Source organism: Haliaeetus leucocephalus, unplaced genomic scaffold (genome assembly GCF_000737465.1).
Source record: "Haliaeetus leucocephalus isolate CR32 unplaced genomic scaffold, Haliaeetus_leucocephalus-4.0 Scaffold932, whole genome shotgun sequence".
Lineage (NCBI taxonomy): Eukaryota > Metazoa > Chordata > Aves > Accipitriformes > Accipitridae > Haliaeetus > Haliaeetus leucocephalus.
This window is the reverse complement of record NW_010973368.1, coordinates 12,412,603-12,430,368: the sequence shown is the minus strand read 5'-3', so window position 1 is coordinate 12,430,368 and position 17,766 is coordinate 12,412,603. Positions and strand designations below refer to the sequence as shown.

At 41.5% G+C, this 17,766-nt stretch overlaps 1 protein-coding gene across 1 annotated transcript in view; it reads right to left on the bottom strand.

Moving 5' to 3' along the window:
• Positions 1-6,626: 6,626 nt before the first annotated feature.
• Positions 6,627-17,766, bottom strand: part of UNC79 (unc-79 homolog (C. elegans)) — a 100,281-nt gene continuing 89,141 nt past the window's right edge. Inside the window, exons 44-47 of the mRNA XM_010583876.1 lie at positions 16,731-16,928; positions 14,464-14,541; positions 8,383-8,424; positions 6,627-7,685 (exon numbers count right to left, since the gene is read on the bottom strand). Of these exons, the coding sequence (XP_010582178.1) occupies positions 7,485-7,685; positions 8,383-8,424; positions 14,464-14,541; positions 16,731-16,928 (519 nt within the window). The 3' untranslated portion in view covers positions 6,627-7,484. The remainder of the gene's footprint in view (positions 7,686-8,382; positions 8,425-14,463; positions 14,542-16,730; positions 16,929-17,766) is intronic.

Here is a 17,766-nt window from a genome sequence, read left to right as displayed (position 1 = left end):
AAGTGACACACACTTAGATCAGATGAGCATCTGATATTTGAGACAGCTTGGTGTCTTCATGGTGGTGATCACTGGGAGGAAAATGCCAGTAGTATTATTTTATATGTTACTGAAAGGCTGAAAAATGCTTTGGTCAGGTACGGTTAATAGGATCTCCCGAGCAAAAGTAGAGCTGCAGCTACTGGAGCAGTAAGATGATTTAGGAAGATGCTGAGCTCTGAGGTGTGATCAAAGCAAATTGAAGAACCAAGATGAACACAGGAGAACAAATGTGCAATCCCCCCTGTGACAAAGAAGAAAACCTCCATTGCTGGCTTGATTGTGCAATGATGGCAAAACCTGGTGTTGAATAAATGTATCTGGAGGAAGATCAAATCATGGCTGCATCAGTTTAGCAGTTTAATCTGACACCTCCCTGGACTTGACTAGTACCAGAAACATATTGCTGTGGTGCTCGGTTGCTTCACAGTATCAATCCTTGTTCCTTCTGAGCTATAAATACAGGGTTTGATCCTTAACAGGTATGAATTGTGCCTTTCTGTAGATTTCAGTACCTGTCTGGCAGTTTGTACTTGCTTTGGATCTCACTAATCAACACCATGTACACAGGATTTCCTCAGTAGTGCAAAACGGGTAACAGTTTTAATTAATTATTTATTTCTTTTAATGATGGTCCTTTGTATTCTGCTTTACTGACACTTTCCTGCATGGCAAGGATTCACAGGTTTGGAAAAGCTTTTGTAAAGAACTTCACTGCAATCAATTTGACCGCACATGAAAGCCATGAAGCTGCCAGAAAAGCTAACCTGCCTAAAGAAACTATTACCTATAAAATTTTTATTCTGTGTGTAAAACTTCACAGGCACGCTATTGTACATTTTTGAAAGGATTTAAAATAGTAAAACAGCCGTAGCAGTTACGTTGCCCAGCTGCTGAATTATACATCGAGAAAATTGACCTAGCATTACATTGTGCCTGTCAAACTTAGAGCCTCCCGGCTCACAGGCATGGCTTGTCAGGTTTGATGGGGAGCTGGTTAAACGCAATGTCAGAGGAGGTTACTTGGGGCGGTGCGCAGAAGGCTGCTCGCCAGTCGGCTGGCAGCCCTGTACTATCTATCAAATCCAGCAAAATAGTGGAAGGTAATTCATGATGTAGACCTCCAGTGATTGAGTCATGGGTTCTGCTTTTCCATGTTAATGCTTTGGAACTATGAATGAGAAACCAGCCACCCTTCCCAAGCACCGACAGCTCTTCACAATCTCCTGCTCCTTGCCCACAAGTTACGATACACAAACCACACATGGCGATAGCTGAAAGCCCCCAGGTTCCCAGCTGCAGGATTTGGGCACCACAGCAGCTCACCAGGCTGGCCAGGCCTCATCGTCGTGTGGCCTTCTGTTATCTGACCCAAGGTGTTTCCAGTGGTGGCCCCTGACTCCCCATCAGCAAGCCCTGGGGAGGCCGATGCCAAGGGTGGATTCAGGTTCTCTGCCTGATCCCCTTGCAGTTGGAGAGGCATCAGGACACCTTCCCCTCCAATTGCTATTCTCACTGCCGTCCCTTGATGCTTAGCCTCCAGCTGAAATTGTGCTCAGCAGGGAGAGGCAGAAGCGGATGGAGTAATTTAATTCAGAGTTATAAATCAACAGACAAATGCAGAGCCCTTCCTTTCAAATTTGCATCAAGCCAAACAAACAGCATGTCGACTTTAAGCCAACTGTAATGCTGTTGCCGCCACCTGATTTTAGGCAGACTGCTAAGACAAAGACCCACATTGTTGACTAAACAGCCCTCGTGCAATCAAGATTCAGATCCTGCTGGAAGAATATAGACTTCGGCCCTGCTGAAGAGTCACATTAAGATGCAACAAGAAAAACAGTGGACGAAACCCTCCCAGAGCTGCGTGCAGCTGGGGGAAGAGCGCAGGAACCTTTGCTGCAGAGCTCTTTTCCAGGATGCACTAGCAAAGACTAAACAGCCCTGGGCTCTGGTAATCTTCATCCAGCTTGAAAGGAGGCCATGCAGGCCGAAGTTCAGAGAGATTTTCAGGCCCAGAACGTTCATCAGTCCTACAGCACATTGACTGTTGTCATCGCACGAAAAACAGAGCCACAAAACTGACTGTGTGATTTTAGGGCTTCTGACCTGCCACAGCTCTAATGAGATGTTACAGAAATGTCATGTATAAGATAAGGCACGTATGTAGATAGTAGCTGATGTGCTGCAAAAGCCTTTTGTTTGTGCAACCCTGCATGTAGCTCAGACAGCAGCTTTCTCAACAGGCAGCAGGAAAGCACTGGGAGGTGCCCAGCGTAGACGTTAACCTTGCTTTCAGGACACCGAGTTATGTAATTCGGCGGTAGGACATGCCATGGCCGGGGTGGGGTTTTAACCATCGCTTCATCCAAAGTGCACCACCTTGTTGAAAATTTCACAGTTCAGCGCACAGTAAATTGATTCTTTTACTAGGTCAGGCCTGGTAACAGGCATTGATTTAAGCAGCTTATTGCAACAGATGACTAAATGCTGTTCCTAAACAGCAGCTCTCTATGATCAGACAGAGAACAGATTCTGTTCCTGGTGACATCCCCAGAGACACAGCCATGCTGGGAGTGTGGCAGAGCAGGAAGATTGGCCTCTGTTATTTGGTAGCATTTTCAGGGAACACCAAATGTTGTTTACTTCCTAATCTTCCTACAGAATGTAAAGAATTGCTGCTCTGGGCTATTTCAGAGCGATAATGTGAGTGACTCACTTGAGTTGTCTATTGACCTCAGGCACTGTAAAGATATATTTTACAGTGCTTTTAAAAACAATTAGTGCAGATTTCTGTACTTCTGAAGATGCCTAGAATGCACTTAGAGATTTTCATGAGGTGTTAAACCACACACATCTGGCCAAGCCCCATGTTACTTGTTACATTAGTCAACACATCCCTAATCATTGGTCGTACCATCTTCCAGGCTATATTCTCTATGCTAAAGCAGCTCCTCAATTCATATTTACAGTCTTAGTTTGCTTACATATAACAGCTCTGTAAGAACCGTATTAATTATAATCAGTGAGAGATCCATACTAAACCCTATGTTCAGACACAGAAGTAGATTCTGTGACCAGCTCTTATCTCTAAACCCTGAGCTGAAACTAGATCTAAATTCCCACAAAGTCTTTAAGTGTTTAGTTATGGACCTGGATTCAGCAGGTCTGGTTTTGGCTTGTGTTTAACTTTAGTAAGTACCCACCGCTATATTTGCATTCTTTTTGTGTTTTGCCTGTCTGAATACTAGATGCTTTGAAGCAGAAATTTTGCTAGGCAGGGAAACTGCTTGTGCCATGTTGCCTACATTCATTACCTACTGAGTGAGATGCCTGATCATGGCTTCTACTTTCTACAAGCAACTTTTAAAGACAAACTTTCTCAGGCTCTCTCTTCCCTGTAAATCATCTGTCTTCATCCCCTAAGTTTCCACAATCCCCATTATACCCATCTGAGTTCACCCACCTCACACCCAAGGGCCTCATACTCCCTCCCTCTCCTTGCCTTTCAGTTGTCTTTCACATTCACCAGGTCACAGTAGATCAAAATACAAAAATCTCTCTCCCCTACATGTCCTGCTTTCAAGGGCCCAATAGCATTTCCATTCCACTAGGGTGACCCCAGACCCCACAATAAGTGAACCTGGGCCCTATTTACATGGTTACCCAGCAAAGTTGTCATCTGTATTGCAGACACGAACATGAAGAAGACACAGCCCAGGAACAGAAGGAGTCAGTCCCACTGAAAACACGGTCCACAGCTCCTTTTTGCCTGAAGGCCAAAGTTACAACTGCCTCCCACTTAGTTTTGAACTGCACCTCTGTGAGGCAGTGACAGACAGGTTCGATGAACAAAAGGCCTGGGGCGATGTGACAGGAAGGGATCACAAAATCAACAAAATGGGGCTCAACCAGGATCACCACCAGCATTTTGCATGTAAGCAAGGAAATGCCTACAGGGCACCATTATGGAGAAATCCCCAAAACCCATTTTGGGAAATCAGCATGCTGAGGGGTCTCTCTGAAGTGCCTGTACATTAATGCACACGGTATGGGGAATAAACATAATGAGTTAGAGATCTGTGTGCAGAGACTGCAAGGTTACAGTCTCATTGGGATCACAGTGATGTGGTGGGATGGTTCCCATGACTGGAGTGTTGCAACAGAGCGATACAGGCTCTTTAGCAAGGATAGGCTGAAGGAGAGGGGACTTGTCCTTTCTGTAAGAGCAGCTGGAGTGCATGGAGCTCTTCCTGGGGATGGATGAGGAGCCAACTGAGACTTTATGGGTAAGGATTAAAGAGAAGACAGGTAGGGGTGACATTGCAGTGGGTGTCAGCTATAGGCCACTTGACCAGAAAGAACAAGTGGATGAGGCCCTAAAGAGACAGATAAGAGCATCCTCACATTCACAGGTCCTGGTCCTCATGGAGGACTTCAACCACCTTGTTATCTACTGGAGGGACAACACCACAGGGCAGAAACAATCCAGGAGGTTCCTGGAGTGCATCGATGACAAATTCCTCCCCCAAGTGATAGAGAAGCCAATGAGAACAGGTGCTCTGCTAGACCTCATACTCACCAACAATGAAGGGCTTGTTGGGGATGTGAAGGTCAAAGGCAGCCTTGGCTGCAGTGACCATGAGATGGTGGAGTTCTGGATCCTGAGGGGAGGGAGAAGGGTAAAAAGCAAGCTCACAACCCTAGACTTCACGAGAGCAGACTTTGGCATCTTCGAAGATCTGCTCAGAAGAGTCCCATGGGATAAGGCCCTGGAGGAAAGAAGGACCCAAGAAAGATGGCTAATATTCAAGGATAAACTCTTCCAAGCTCTTCAAGAGCAATCCATCCCAATGAGTTGAAAGTCAGGCAAAAAAAATAGCCAGGAGACCTGTGTGGATAAACAAGCAGCTCCTGGCCAAACTCAAACACAAAAAGGAAGCATACAGAGGGTGGAAGCAAGGATGGCTATCCTGGGAGGAATGGAGAGACACTGTCCAATCATCCAGGGATGAAGTCAGGAAAGTTAAAGCCCAGCAAGATTTGAACCTGGCAAGGGATGTCAAAGACAACAAGAAGGGCTTCTGTAAGTACACAGGTGACAAAAGGAAGATGGGGGAAAATGTGGCCCTACTGCTTAATAAGACAGGGTACCTGGTTACAGAGGACATGGAAAAGGCTGAAGTACTGAATGCCTTCTTTGCCTTAGTCTTTACTGGCAAGACCGGCCTTCAGGAATCTGTCTGAACATCAGGAAACTTTTTTGCTTTGAGGGTGACTGAGCAGTGGCACAGGGTGCCTAGAGAGGTTGTGGAGTCTTCGACCTTCAAGATACTCAAAAGCCATCTGGACATGTTCCTGGGTAACTGGCTCTAGGTGACCCTGCTTGAGCAGGGAGGTGGGACCAGATGACCTCCAGAGGTCCCTTCCAACCTCAACCATTCTGTGATTCTGTAATGACTATTAGCTGATTATTAAGTGACAAGGGAGGGGAAAAAGGAAGGGATGGGAACATGTATAATCATTTCTGTATCACTTTGTTCTTTCTTCCCCATAGCCAGTCAAAAGCTGGGAAAAGAAAACGCTATCTCCCTCTCTTACCACTATGAAAATTTGGGAAGAAGCCCTCCCTTATCAATGCATGCAGGTCTGTGCAATCTCAATTCAGCATGACAAAAATCAATGCCTGAAACACTGAGAAATTATCATCTCGTGGATCTCTTAATAATCTTCACATCAAGACAGAAATGTTTTCCAGAAACTCAGAAACTCTGCTTAGTCAGATGCAAGTCACTCACCTCAAGCAAATACAAGCAAAACTAGTTACAATTAAATAGCTTATGATGAATCTTAGATTTTCTTTTAGATAGTCAGTCCAGTTTAAGCTTAGACTCCAATAATGTGTGAATCTGAGAAAGCCAAATCAGTTTCTCTCCACTGCAACACACAGAGGGGCATCTTTTAAGCAAGCTAGCACATGCTTTACTATCTTTCATTTGATTGGTTGGTTAGTTTGGTTCATTGGTTTGGGTTTTTTTTTTAAAAGCATAATGGCACTTTAATAGCATATCTGCAAACATTTCAATTTTTTCTTTGGTAAATGCACTGAGGAAAGATTGACCCTCCACAACAAGTGAAATGTACTCAGGCAGTTCTTTACAGGTATGCCTTTCCACTTCCATGCAATCAGAGAGGAAAAAGGTTGATTCTGAGAGTGGTAATAAAGACTAGGAATTTAATAGCATTCTAATACACAACTTAAACGTGTGTTTGTTATTCTTCCAATCAGTGCATTATAGAAATAAATACAGAAAATACAACTGTGATTGCACAGAGGTGGTAAATCATGGTGCTCTCAAGATTTTATGTAAAATCCACTGAAAATTAATTCAATAATTAATTCAGTCTCCTTAGATTCCAATAGCCTTTGGCTGAGTCCCTTAATGATATTAAAATCCATCTGTTATTAAACGTCATGTTTAATACAATAGTATGCAAATGCTGTGATTTGTAAATATCATTATGCAAAAGCTCAGGTCCAATCATGCTCCTCTTGAAGTCTGCAACATAATTTCTGTAGACATCAATAAGAATAGGTCTGGGATATCAATTTTTAATTGCACCGTGTACAAGTATTGACAGAAGAATACAATACGGTAGTCACGAAATTAAAGAGGCTTCTATGAAACCTACAAAGAAGAGCAGCACAGAATCAATGAAGTAAAAGCAGTATTTCAAAAAATAATAAATCAGACTTGGCAGTTTTGGAAAACAGTACTGAAGAAAAAGACAAATGAATTGGCACAGTTTAACAACCTAATTTCTAAGTGCACTTTATAATAACTCTCCTTACAAGCTGCTGTTTCCCCTGAAGATGATGACAAAAAGCCTCATTATAATATCACTGTTTTATAGTGACAGGTTTTATTGCCTTGCCAGCTGTGAATCTAAAAAAAAAAAAGACACCCCCCCAACTCCTATAAAGGTTCCTAAAACCCCTGTTTTCTTTTGTTATCATCAAAAAATAGCAACATAGCACTTCCATATGTTTGTGAATAACCACAATTCTATTTTTAAAAAAAATAGAAGTTAAAGAAAAGTGATTTTTGTCTTAGCTTCAAAAAATAATGTAAAGAAACATTTAAGAACAAGATATTTCAATGATCAGAGAGATATGTACAACGTGATAGATTTGAGTCCAATCCTGCAAATACGTGTTCATGAATGCAGACTTGAGAACCTGTTGATCCTGAGTAAGTGTCATTAAAGACTGGCAGGATCAGGCTCTTAGCTTCACCCATTATAAGCTTTTCCACAATCTGTCCTAGGCTAAAAAGTATAGATACAGTATATACTCTGTATACTGATTTATACAAAAGGTCTTTTACAGCTCTAACCCTGTTATTGCTAGGCTAAAAATGAACATTTGGAACAAATTACATGAATCACAAAGGATAAAATTGAGATGCAGCTTCTGACGACTGAATTTCCACTTGAGCCATTTTAAATTGGGTACACTGTAGCCATTTGCGGAGCACAGATGAGCTATTGTTCATTTGTCCTGACCCCTGTAACATCCTTAGGCTGTGATGGTTGACATTGCTCTGGATGGCTTGGAGGCGTAGCTGAAGTCCAGCAGATAAATGCTGTTGAAATAATGCAAAACATTCAGTTTCCTTCCTTTAATACATATATTAATACAGCACTGTGAACGGTACTGGTTGTTGGCCAGGGAAAGTTCTTCCACTGCCCCAGTGTCACATTTTTTTCTTCCACATCCTGCACTGTAGTGTTGCCATGAAAGGCCAATGTGCTTACAGAAAGAACTCCATAGTGAGACTAACTCCAACACTTTTAGTCTCATCACCAGAATTCTCTTGACTGGCAAGCCACACTGATCCACCTTGCTCTCTCTTACAAACAGGGCCAGCAGTTTCACCCAAGCAAGCAGGCCCACAATATCTGCTACAAAACCCAAATCTCCTGAGTTGAGAGTCCCAATCCTGATTTGTCAGGGGACTCTCAGGCCTAAGACATCAAGAAAACCACAGCTCAGGGAACAACCAATCTCAGTAAACAGGGAGAAAAGGCCCTGCCGCAGAACCTGTTAGAAGAAAGTGTTTCAGAAGGGAAAGGGAGAGCAGTACTGATTACAGGACAAGTATCTTAGCTGATGATGCTCACACTTGAGACCTTCAGTGCTGAGCCATCCAGTGCATCTGGATACACTACAATGATCTATTTTCAGAGAGTCTGGAGACCACATCTAATGATTTTATTTCCAGAATTTACAGAAATGTATAACACTAAGAATAAAAGGATAAGGTATTAGAAACAACTTACCTTTAGATTTGACTGTATCATTGGCAACCACATTGGTATGAGCTGTAGGAAGAGAGGTATATTTTGTTACTATACAAGTGACTGTAAACATGCTCCAGTTACTGTGAGACAGAGATGGGTATATCTAACCCATTTAGCTGTCTGAATGGACATAGCCTGAACAACAAATCTGAAAACGTGGTTATTTTTAAATGATGCATATGTTTTGGGGCAGGTAACTCTCAGAGGTAAAGAAGCCAGCTTCCCTTGTTTGTAGCTTGATGAATCACCAGTAGCAATTACTGATACCCTGTTTAAGGCAACGGTGAGAGTACAGAATAAAAACTTGTTAAAGGAAATCACTTCTTATTTTCCGTGTGAGGATGTTTCTGTATGTGCAGGTGAGCAATACTGCAATAAATACAGTAAACATTCTGCATGGCGAGGCCTACGTCAAGAACTGACAAATATGCAGCAGAAGTTCCTAATAATAGGCCAGATATTTAAATGGTAACCAACATTTTATAAACCACTAGCCACATCAGTGCTTCACTGCAGAATGTGACCTGTAGGCCTGGGAGCACAGGTAAAAACTCTTAACTATCCAGAACAAGACGGCAAGGAGGTCTGTGAATCTGTCACCCATGATTGGCTTGATAGGTATTTCAGTCTCCTGCTCTTCAGAGAACTTTTATTTCTGAGTAAGTATAACATGACAAGCTTATGGAAGACAGAGAGGCATTTCTAGCAAAAGTATTCATGTTCTCCAATATTAATTTAACCACCAAGGTTATTGCTCTAAAATGTTCCTCCAAATGGCATTAAAATTTGCAATTTGCCAATTATGCTACTGGCAGCTGCAAGTTAAACCTAATCACTATTGACAACATTAGATAAAGTGCTGCTTCCCTTGTGCAAGGAACGATAATTGTTTCAATTTCAATGCTGTTTTGCTGGAGAATCATATGCAGTGCTGTCAGGACTGATTACTTAGTCTACCACATGAAGAACCATATTCAAACCTCAGCATTTACAGATAGATGAATGCCAAAACAGCTGGAATGCAGCCAGATGCAGCAGACATGCGAGTTCTGTACATCCTTCCATGGGCTCTCACACTAATGAAGTGCTTAATAAGATCCAGTGACTGCAAGTCCTGATGTGTTTTTTGGAAAGCAGAGAACAGGTAAGCATACTGAGAAGCCATGCTCCATGCCCCACTGCCATCAACAAAACATCACTGAAAATTTCATCCAGCATTAATGAAGTTCCTCTGGAGCTAGCCAGTGGTGACAGGACTGGTGTCAGAAGTATGTCAAACAAGGAGGGAAGCTAGGCAGAATACTCAAGGTACCCCTCTGCATCTGAACCAATTCACTGGACATCTTTTACAGTCAGCTGAGAGAATCAAGCACTTCTCACATCCAGTTCATCTTGTCCCAAAGCAGGTATCTAAAATAGATCAAGATGAATCATGTCCAAAAATACCTGTTTATCTCCACTGACTACAAAGGGCACTCAGGGAAACTATTGATATCTACACTGTAGAGGTCTAAGGTTAGATACAGATCATTGTCCTCCATTGCCACTTCTGTCTTCAGGGTCTGGACACATTTAGGGAAACAAAACATTCTGCTGCAGGCACAAGCAAGCAAACCCTCCACTCCTACAGCTTCCAGTTAGATAAATGAGACAAGAAGACATTTTTATTGAAGTACTTGAGGTTTATAACCTAATCCCCAGCAAGTCTTTTCTTCACAAAGGAAGAATACATAAAGCTAGTTAGAAAGAACAGCTGGAAGAACAGACTGCTGTCAGATACTGTCAGTTTTTTTGAGTTCATATTTTCAACAGAATTATGTTGATTCCAGTGCAAGTTTTGATGGAAACCAGGCTGGAGAACAGGTTGGTCACTGTGCTTTTCTGGTTCCCCAACTCTGCTGCCTACCCAGTTCTCTAGAATTCTACCCAGCAGCTGCTGGAGCTGCCTAAAACCCCTAGGTGACTGGAAAAGACATTGCAGTTTGCTGAGCTGCTCCCTTATCTGCTGTAGGCTCCTAAATTCCTCAGACATACATCTGATGGTCAGACAGAGAGCTGTGATAAGCAAGGAGCTGGTCTCCATCATCAGTGGCTGTCCTGGGATGTCTATTTTCCCAGTTCCTTTGACACAGAAGGAAAGCTGAACACTTTCATTTTAGCCCTCCTAAAGCAGAATGCTTCCCCTCAGAGGAAAATATAATGAATTAAATATATATGTGAGTATGTGTGCATCTGTGTAAATGTGTGTATATGTATCTATCTCCAACTTAAAAAGAAAAATAAATACATAACACTTGAAATGTTTTCACAGGAAAGAAACTTTGTTTTCCTTGGCAGATTGGTAAAGATAGTCTAACATCAGATCAAAAAAATATCCTCTGAGAATACATAGAATGGCTCAAAGACATGTCAATGCTATCAGTGAGAGTTCAATTTAATAGCAAAGGCCAACACAGTACCAGGAAGAGGAAACCTCACAGCACCAACACAAGGAGGAGATGAAGGAGTGCTTATCTTGGGTATAAAGCTCTTCTTTCAGTGAAGGAAAGCTGAACTGTTTACATGTTCTCTTTCTCTCTTGTTTTAGGACGTATTTTCCCCTCACTTGTCATACAGAAAATGGCCACCTAAGACAGCCATCCCATAAACCACCTGGCATCATGTGACATGCACCACCTTCTCATTGTGGTGCATTAAAAATACATGTGTGTTGAATCATGCAATGACTTCATTAACAAATGAAGTTTCTGCGGCACCTGATTCTGTAGGTGGAATAAAAGACACTGCAGTAAATATATGAATGATAAAAGGTCAGGATTTATCAGTGCTACTGTACTCAGTTCCAAGAGGAAGTCATTGGGAATTATTAATTTTGCTGAACGAATCTCCAGAAGACTGTTAAGAATGTTCTGTTTTAAAAATCTCTCTCACTACACTATGTACTTTCCTTCAGTGAAAACTAAACCTTGTTTGAAAGGCTTGTATCTAAAATAAAATTTAAAAAATGCTTTAAAACACAAGATAAAATGGTTTCATTATCAAAGGCAGGGCAATAGAAGATTGTCTAGCATAAAACAAACCACCAAAAAACTGCCCAGTCAAGTAATATTCAAAGAATTATCATCCTTGCAGACTTCTGAAGTAGGAGTAACAAAGTTCAGGTCTTCTTCAGAGCCACTGAAGAAGAGACAGTCTCAAAGCTGATCTTTTTTTAAATTACACAGATGCCACTCACTTACTGGTTCCTGTGTGAATTAGCTTTACACTTTTGGCTCTTTGAAGGACTTCAAACATACAGTCAGTCCTTCCCCAAAATCATGACACTTACTTTTCAGATCCACAATAAATTTTTTTGCAATTAGTTAGTTTTGGAAAAAAAAAAAAAAAGTAACCTCGGACTACAAATTCTATAACACCACTATGTATATATATTGTTCCTGCAGGATTTCACTTTAGGGCTAAGTAAAGCGGATTTGGTCAACCAGATTCTACTCTTCCATCTCCCACCCACTGAACATGAAAGAAAGCTTAGCACTTTTACCTCTGAATTTCACAGGTTTATAAGATTGATTTTGTAGTAACAATGTCCTTTTAACCTGATTTAGCATATTATTGATATATACTCTCAAATATAACCCCCTGAAAGCATTCATTTGAATTGTGACAGGAATTTGGCCCTAAAGGCCTCTCTTCTCACAGCTTTAAAGCCATTCTTCATCCTTGTCAAATTCTGGACATCCTGGATTGGCTGAAAGAGAAGCCCATGTCTTCCAGGGACAGCCATGATCACTTTAACATCCCATAGTGACAGAGTTTCTATAGTGAATCAAGTAATTACTGACTATAAATCTGTATTTTCACAATGAGTGTGAATACTTTCATGCCAGTTAACATGAAGACCTTTAATTTTAGCTACTTTATTTTCAATTCCTGCTTGACCATAAAAGACTGGAGTAAAACAACAGTCAGAAGTTTCCTTTAGGGCAACAGAAGAACTATATAAACCAACATATTTCAGTTAGATTCAGAGTGCATTTAAATACTTGATTTGTTGATATTTTATGTGAAAACTCCCTTCAGAATAATGCAATGGGAAAACATGTAAAAAAGGCTAGTGAAAACGATTTATGCTTGTGAGACTACTCCAATCCTTTGGGCATCAGTTCTGAAAATGCTGATTTCCACTGATTTCCAAAAAAAAGAATTTTACATGAATGGACCATGCAGGATTTGATTCTCTAATCAAAGAATACCCTGCCACACATTGTAGGGGAAGATGGACTATCAAATAGTATTTGACTAAGACAGACACATAGGCATATAATAAGAAAACCACTGTGGCACGAAGTTTTTGTTATCAAGAATGATAGGATCAGAACAGTGAAGTGATCTGCAAAGGACCTATGATGATTAAGTTACAGAATGGCTGAAAATTCAGAGACTACCGAGAGGTTCTTAAAGTCAGTGACACCACTTGAGTCTATTAGAGGAATAAGACCATTGCAGCAACGGAAGGAGGAAGAAGATCAGAAGTTCATTTAAAAAAAAAAAAAAAAAATCAGAAGAACTTGGATTTGAGATTATGGTCTGGTCTTACTTCTTACCAGAGATTTTATTTTTTGTTATAGAATCACAGAATCACAGAATGGTTTGCATTGGAAGGGACCTTAAAGATCATCTAGTTCCAACCCCCCTGCCATGGGCAGGGACACCTTCCACTAGTCCAGGTTGCTCAAAGCCCCATCCAACCTGGCCTCGAACACTTCCAGGGATGGGGCATCCACAGCTTCTCTGGGAAACCTGTTCCAGTGCCTCACCACCCTCACAGTAAAGATTTTTTTCCTAATATCTAATCTAAATCTACCATCTTTCAGTTTAAAACCATTACCCCTTGTCCTATCACTTCACTCCCTGATAAAGAGTCCCTCCCCATCTTTCCTGTAGGCCCCCTTTAAGTACTGGAAGGCCACTATAAGGTCTGCCTGGAGCCTTCTCTTCTCCAGGCTGAACAACCCCAACTCTCTCAGTCTGTCCTCACAGGGGGGAGGTGCTTCAGCCCCCTGATCATCTTCATAGCCCTACTCTGGACTCGCTCAAGCAGGTCCATGTCTTTCTTCTGCTGGGTGCCCCAGAGCTGAACGCAGTACTCCAGGCGGGGTTTCACAAGAGCGGAGTAGAGGGGCAGAATCACTTCCCTCGACCTGCTGGTCATGCTTCTTTTGATGCAACGCAGAATACAACTAGCTTTCCAGGCTGCGAGCGCACATTGCTGGCTCATATTCAGTTTTTCATCCACTAATACCCCCAAGCCCTTTTCCACAGGGCTGCTCTCAATCCACTCATCGCCCAGCCTGTATTTGTGCTTGGGATTGCCCTGGCCCATGTCCAGGACCTTGCACTTGGCCTTGTTGAACTTCATGAGGTTCGCACAGGCCCACGTCTCAGGCCTGCCAAGGTCCCTCTGGATGGCATCCCTTCCCTCCAGCGTGTCAAATGCACCACACAGCTTGGTGTCGTCGGCAAACTCACTGAGGGTGCACTCGATCCCACTGGCCGTGTCGCCAACGAAGATGTTAAACAGCGTGGTCCCAGTACCAACCCCTGAGGAACGCCACTTGGACATCGAGCCATTGACCACAACTCTTTGAGTGTGACCGTCCAGCGAATTCCTTATCCACCGAGTGGTCCATCCATCAAAACCGTGTCTCTCCAATTTAGAGACAAAGATGTCATGCAAGACAGTGTCAAATGCTTTGCACAAGTGCAGGTAGATGATGTCCGTTGCTCTTCCCTTATCCACCAACGCTATAACCCGATCGTACAAGGCCACTAAATTTGTCAGGCATGATTTGCCCTTAATGAAGCCATGTTGGCTGTCTCCAATCACTTCCTTACTTTTCATGTTATGCTTTCCTAGGTTTTATTTCTGCATTAGCATTCAATCTCAGCTTCTTCCACTTTCTTTTTCTGGGTGGGAGGGGAAGCAGAGGACAGTATGTCTAGAAATCACAATAGCTAGGGAACATCATTAACTAAATATTCATGGTCTGGTATGCCTACCTTTACAAAGATAGTAGAGTTGCATTCCTGTAAAGCTTCCATTAAACTAATCACATGCAGGCATACCATTTCCACCATCTTGAAAAAAAAAAAAAAAAGCATAAAAACAAATTAGTGTCCAGCATAACAGTGTTGTAAGCTCAGCCAACAGTCTCTAAAAAGAATCTTCCTGTATTTGCTTGGCAATTATACTGAATCACTAGATATGCATTTATTAACCACTGACATATAAGATTAAATATTACATGAGCATATAAAGGACATTTTTCTTTATTTAGTTTCCCTTGATGCAGCAACACCTATCTGTTAAATATTTCAAAGTGCTTGATGTATTTTAATTCGTATCACACATCAAAACAAGTTGCCTTCAGCTTTGTTCTTTCAGACATCATAAATCCTTTTACATGCCTTTGCTGTGTAGTTCTCATCAATCAGTGTGTCAGAAATTGATATTTTTATTTACTGTATCTTTGAAAATTAGCATACCCACAAAAAACATCTTCCCCCCCCCCCATCAAAAGACAATTTATTGTTCTGAACTGGCAGCTAGTCCATAGTTCTTCCATTTTGTACCATGAATTATGACAGATGCAAATATCAGTTATTTGGTAGTAGACAGCATTTTATGTTTTATATTGTGTAAATTCATAGGTACAAGACAAATACCCTGAACCAGCAGTATTTACAGTGCCTGTCTCAACTATGTGTAAATTCCCCTTGATAATAATAAACTTAGCTTTTACATAGTGCTTTTCATCTTCAAAGCGCTTTACAAACACTAACTAATTAACCTCACAACAGCCCTGTGAGATGGGCAAGTATTATTATCTACATTTCACAGAGCAATAGCTGAGGCAGAGTGTTTAATAACTTGCACTAAAGCCACATAATGAGATACTTTCAGAATAAGGATTAGAACTTCCAGGTCATATTCTTGTTCTAAGGCTTGACAAGAAGCCTTTGTGTCTGACTAAACAACTGGCTAGTTAGAAGCATTATGCAAATTTCCCATTCATTCAAATGGAGCTTCATGAACTACTGTTGCCAACAGTGGCTTATCAACCACAGAGACCTCACTAGATGTCAGAGGCTAAAATATAATTTAAAGACAGCTTTAGGTGGTCCTTGCCTGTTATGGACAAGACAAGGGAATAGTAACTGGTTCAAAGACATTCAAGTGCAGCCCATGCAATTACAATTGAAAGGGCAAAGGTCCATACCTGCCTGGAGTGGAAGATGTTTCACATGGGGAAAGGGGATTTACATAAAATAATTTCCATATAGATAGCAGGTCTCCATTTAAAAAAGAAAAAAAAAAACAAAGAAAAAAGGAAAATCCCAAACCTTAGGAGCACCTGACTTAGAGGACTGGGCCACATATAAAGAATCTTTCTCTCTCAAAGCTAATATCAAGTTCTCCAGAGCCAGAGCTACTAGTTACCATCTCAGTTAAAGTTAAAAAGTTTTGACAAGTCATGACAGACCTGTCATGACTTTCTGGGAAGCAGGAAACACAACACATCTTGCTCATTAGAAACAAGCTCTCAACCCTAAGCCTGCAGGCACAGAGAATCATTAGTCAACGGGAAGCAAAGGTAGCACCTATGAAAAGGCTGCTGGAATCCCTCTGGGTTCTTATTGTACAAAGCTCCTCCAACAGCAGTGAGTGGTTGGGATAAATAAATGCTTAAAACTTATTTCCAAAAAATGGTCTGGACAATTTCTGGATGGAGTGAACATTTCCCTTTCAAACCTTATCTCTAGAGATACCTCCTTCAAGTCATTCATTACTCAAAAACGTTTCCAGAGATATTTGTGTAGCTTATTTTTGATGAGTAACCAATGGGTTATGAGTAGTCAAGTGTCAGCATTTGTGTATTTTTTCACCATCATGTGGTAAAAAATATTCAAATGGATATCCACAGAATTATCCTAAAACACTTGGTTGCTCCTGTAAGGCCGAGTCAGATGAAACAATAGGACCACTGTGAAGAGCAGGAAGATACATGAAATGAGACCTGATGCAGGGAGCCCTTAATCCAATAAGCAGTGACTCTAGCTCTTGATTCTGTTTCGGGCAGATCCTGGCTAGATCCTTTCAGGCCCACTGCAAGGTTAAATCACTACCAATTGGCCTTCCCTTTAATTTCTCAAAAGCATCAAAGCTGCTTTATGACGTTATTCATAGTCTTGATGTATTCCACTGAAACAAAGCCAAACCCTCAGAGTTTAATCTGTACTAAATCTGTACACAGCACCTGACTCACCACTTTGTTATGTGCCATTAGCTGTAGGATGCTAGGTGTCACTCGGCTCCAGAACTCCAGGGCTGTAAGGATTGCTGTAAAGCTAAATTCGTTCTGATTCTGGACTGTTGGAGCTACTGCTGTTTGTTCACAATACACCGTCCAGAGCTGAGCAAATATAAATGCATGGAAGAGGGAACACATGTGCAGAACAGATGTCTGTAGAAACAGAAAATAGAGGAAAATGTTTATTTAAGTAAGTGTATTGGGATACAGTGCAGATGCTTTCACCATCCTCTGTCTTGCACCCCACTGTGCAGTCTTGCCCCTCCCTTTCCCACATGTTTCCCTCCCATGAGAAACTAGTAAGTCAAGTACCCTTGATAACATCTTCTCCATGTTTAAAAACTGGTTTTATATTTACAGACTAAAAACTGCATTTGCAAACACACACTCCCATGCAGTCTTACTGTATGGCATTAAGGTCAGTCCCTTTATAGAGAAGGTTAGTTTTGCAGAACAGCAACTCAGGACTGTGGAAGGCCTGGAGGCTCTGGCATGTATGACTGCATTTCAAAAATGCTGCTGCAGTAAATCATTCAGATTCTGATCATGTGAAAGGAACGCTATCATACCAAATACACCATCTTACATCTGTTCTGTTAATCTGTCATCCATTTCTAGCTTGCTGGGACAGAACTTCTCACAGTCAAGGAAAGTAAGTTTTAAAAAGCTAACAGAGAATTCATTTTGCATACTCAAGCATGGCTCTTTGCTTATATGTGTTATATATCACAGTGTCTGAGCCTCCAGGAGTGCTGGACATTAACTACTTCATTACAAGAAAGATGCTTCTGGTAGAGATGTTTTCTCAGCTTGCAAGTGCAACAGTGATTCATGCTCTGTGGTAGTATGACTGCACCAAACATTGCAATGGTTGCTTGGTAACTGGAAAGAGGTATTTGAAAGAGAAAAAAAAGGCCAAAGAAATGAATGGGAAGCACCAGTGTCTTGGCTGGGTGAGGGGAAAGAAAGGGGGATTTTACGTATGAGATAA